Source organism: Poecilia formosa, unplaced genomic scaffold (assembly GCF_000485575.1).
Source record: "Poecilia formosa unplaced genomic scaffold, Poecilia_formosa-5.1.2 Scaffold2343, whole genome shotgun sequence".
In the NCBI taxonomy this organism is placed as follows: domain Eukaryota; kingdom Metazoa; phylum Chordata; class Actinopteri; order Cyprinodontiformes; family Poeciliidae; genus Poecilia; species Poecilia formosa.
This window is the reverse complement of record NW_006802282.1, coordinates 8,995-12,185: the sequence shown is the minus strand read 5'-3', so window position 1 is coordinate 12,185 and position 3,191 is coordinate 8,995. Positions and strand designations below refer to the sequence as shown.

Genomic DNA, 3,191 nt, shown 5'->3' with positions numbered 1-3,191 from the left:
TGATTCTAGTTCGCTCCTCTTTAGGTCCAAAGATAATGACTTCAGTTTTGTTTCTGTTCAACTGGAGAAAGTTTTGGAACATCCAGACATTTATCTGTTCTAAGCATCTGTTCAGTGATTGGATGGGTTCAGAGTCACCTGGTGACATCGTAATGTAAAGCTGTGCATCATCCGCGTAGTTATGGTAGCTAATCTTATTTCCTGTTATAACCTGAGCCAGTGGGAGCATATAAATATTGAAAAGAAGGGGTCCTAGGATTGAACCTTGAGGTACCCCACATGTGACCTTTGACCTCTCTGATGAGGAGTTTCCGATTGAAACAAAGAAATCCCTGTTCTTTATGTAAGATTCAAACCAGTTGAGCACTGGACCGGAGAGTCCGACCCAACTCTCCAGTCGATTCAGTAAAATATCATGGTCAACAGTGTCGAAAGCTGCGCTGAGGTCCAACAGAACCTACAACATCTTCTACAACAACTTCTAAGGTGTTTAATAAAGTTCACCTTGAGACACGGGGTAATAATCCATTCCTGAGACGGCTGACCCATCTTTGGTATGAACCCGAACCACTGAGACTTTTGATGTGTCGCCAACTCGTACCACAGGGATCTTCACAGTTGCCACAGTCCCAGTTTCCTTCGGTTCATTAATGTTGAACTTGGTTTCTGCAAACCGAATGATTGGTTCTGGAAAATAAAAAGATGGCAAGTACAGCAAAATAAAATCTTAAAACGGCCAGATTATAGAAAACTTCCTATTCAGTACCGCAGCCTGAAATATCTGACCAATAGTTTGTTCTTTATCTCACTTACTGTCAGCTGTGTCCTTTATTTTAAGCAGAGCCTCATTAAGAGATCCAACTGATGCGCCAAACTGTGAGCTGCTCTTTGGTGTCCCCAAGACCAGCCTGAGCTCTTCAACCTCCTCGTACAATGCATCATCAACCAGTGACAGGATACACGGCTTCTCCACCTCACCTAATGTGAGGGGGAAAATCGTTGACACAAAACAATTAAAGCCTTAAGTTAAAAGCAGAGATTAAACAAATTTGACTGTTCTCCAAAGCAGTGGTTCCCAAATGATTTAAAAACTGACTCAGAGGAATAGCAGAATTTTTAAAGAAGTCTTTGGAGAACTAAAATTGGAGTTATTCTTTTTTTTACTCCTGCACAGAAGTACAAAAAGCTGAATGTTTTTGTAAAATTGTCCAAAAAATAAATTATTAAGGAAGGTTTTCTTTATGGTCTTCATGGACATATGTGCACAAGCACAGACATAGGGTATGCATGTGAGCACAATATAAGGACTGCATACTGTCTATGCAAAGAGTGGGGTCTTTCTAAAAGAGATTAGAAACCACTGCTCTAAAGCAATAACATTCTTTTAAATGTTAACATTAACTCAACATAAAATTACGATTTAAAATATACAAAAAAAAAACAAACAAAAAAACCCATAAATGTTTGATAAAATATACCTGGTGAAAAAGTGATGATAGAAGCATCTGTGTTGGGACGCTCCTCGAAGTCAGAGGCAACTTGTGCGGTGCCCTGACGGGAGTAACAGCGAACAGAGGATTTGTGCCAAATGTCACCACTGCGGTACACTGTTGCTGTTATCTGACCATCACTCTCCTCTCCGCTGTAAACCGGTTCACGAAAATGGACCTTCGGCACTGGCGATCAAATGAAATGAACAATGATAAAATTTCCATTGCATCAAGGATGACCTATATATGACAACAATGCAATGAATGAAAACAATAACATGTAACATAGTATTGATGTGTTATTATTATCATTGCGCGTATTGGTGTGTTAAAACCAGAGAAATCAAGATACTTTTCTGAAGGGCTTGACAGAGAATTATTCAATAAATATAGACATCATGAATCACGAGGCCAGGACTGTAACCTTATGTAGTCTATGCTTATCATACAGTATGTTTATTTCATGTTGAAAGCTATAAACAGAAGCGAATATGTAAAGGTAAATTGTTATTACTTACAGTCAGACTGTGAGTCATTGATGAAGACTGTGGCTTTTCTAGGTTCTCCTAGAATACCATTCACTGGCATTCTCAGCACCAACTCAAAGCTCTCGGCCCCCTCCAGCTCTGGTTGTCCCATATCATCCAAAATGGTGACCTTAAATGTCTGCATGCTGACACCTGGGGCAAAGTCCAAGATATGACTTATGCCCACATAGTCAACACCAGCTGCAAATAGGACAGAGAGACAAAAAAGGGATTTTGTTGAGGAGACATATAGAATAAAGACATGAGGATTAGTGATGCATTTAATTATTTTCAAAATATTTAAAACCAATATTTGATTGGAAACCTGCCTTCAGCAGAGGCACGCTCCACCTTCCGAGAACGGACTGTCACAGTCCCCGTTTTGGACAGATCGGTTCCTGTCCTCCATACTTTGACCTCCACATAGCCGTCACTTTCATCCACATGATACTGGACCTCTCCAAAGTAAAACACGGGAGCTGCAGAACGGTGACACAAAAAGTATGTTGGCTGTCAACATAAAACATCTATTTATGCTTAAATGTGTTTGAAAAGTTGCAGGGGTTGATCAAACGCATTGACAAGTCCTGACTTTAAGCTCTTTGTTCAAGGAAAAAACTTGCCATTATAATGGGTTCAATATCCCTCATTAAGGTGCCAGGTTGTAGGTGTCAGCTGGTCTCAGTATTTCACAAACTGCTGATCTATTTTATGCACAAGGATCTCTTTCAATATTATTAAGTAAGCAGCATTCTAGTAAATGAAAATGCCTTGTTGATGTTAGAGGTGATAGGGGGATGGATAGACTGGTTTGAAAAGACAGAGAGATAACAGTAGCTCAAATAATTTGTTACATAAAAAAAAAACGTTATAAGTAATACTATCTATGAAAGCACATATAATCAAACCTGTGATAAGCATAAAGTTGTTTTCTCAGATTAATTTTTAGATTTTATGTACCTGTTACTCCTGATTGACTGATTTATTTACTCCTATTTTATGTTGGTAATGATGTTTCTCATTCTACACTCCTCCATTTTCTGCCCTAGCTGGTATCCCACCTTCTGAGTTTTCTTGTCCTCTTCCTACGTGTAGTTAAGTTATCTTTGCCTGTACATTGTGTTGTCTTTGTCTGTAGTCTAAAAGGCTTTGTTTCTGCTAGCCTGTAGTGTAT

The 3,191-nt window shown here is 39.1% G+C and overlaps 1 protein-coding gene across 1 annotated transcript; it reads right to left on the bottom strand.

Annotated features, from left to right (window-relative positions):
- Nucleotides 1-459: 459 nt before the first annotated feature.
- Nucleotides 460-2,496, bottom strand: LOC103133185 (FRAS1-related extracellular matrix protein 2-like; the record flags this gene model as incomplete). Its single annotated transcript, XM_007544958.2, has 5 exons — nucleotides 460-687; nucleotides 814-978; nucleotides 1,479-1,676; nucleotides 2,009-2,218; nucleotides 2,347-2,496. Coding segments are annotated over 5 exons (920 nt in total), but the record flags the coding sequence as incomplete, so codon positions are not given.
- Nucleotides 2,497-3,191: the final 695 nt, after the last annotated feature.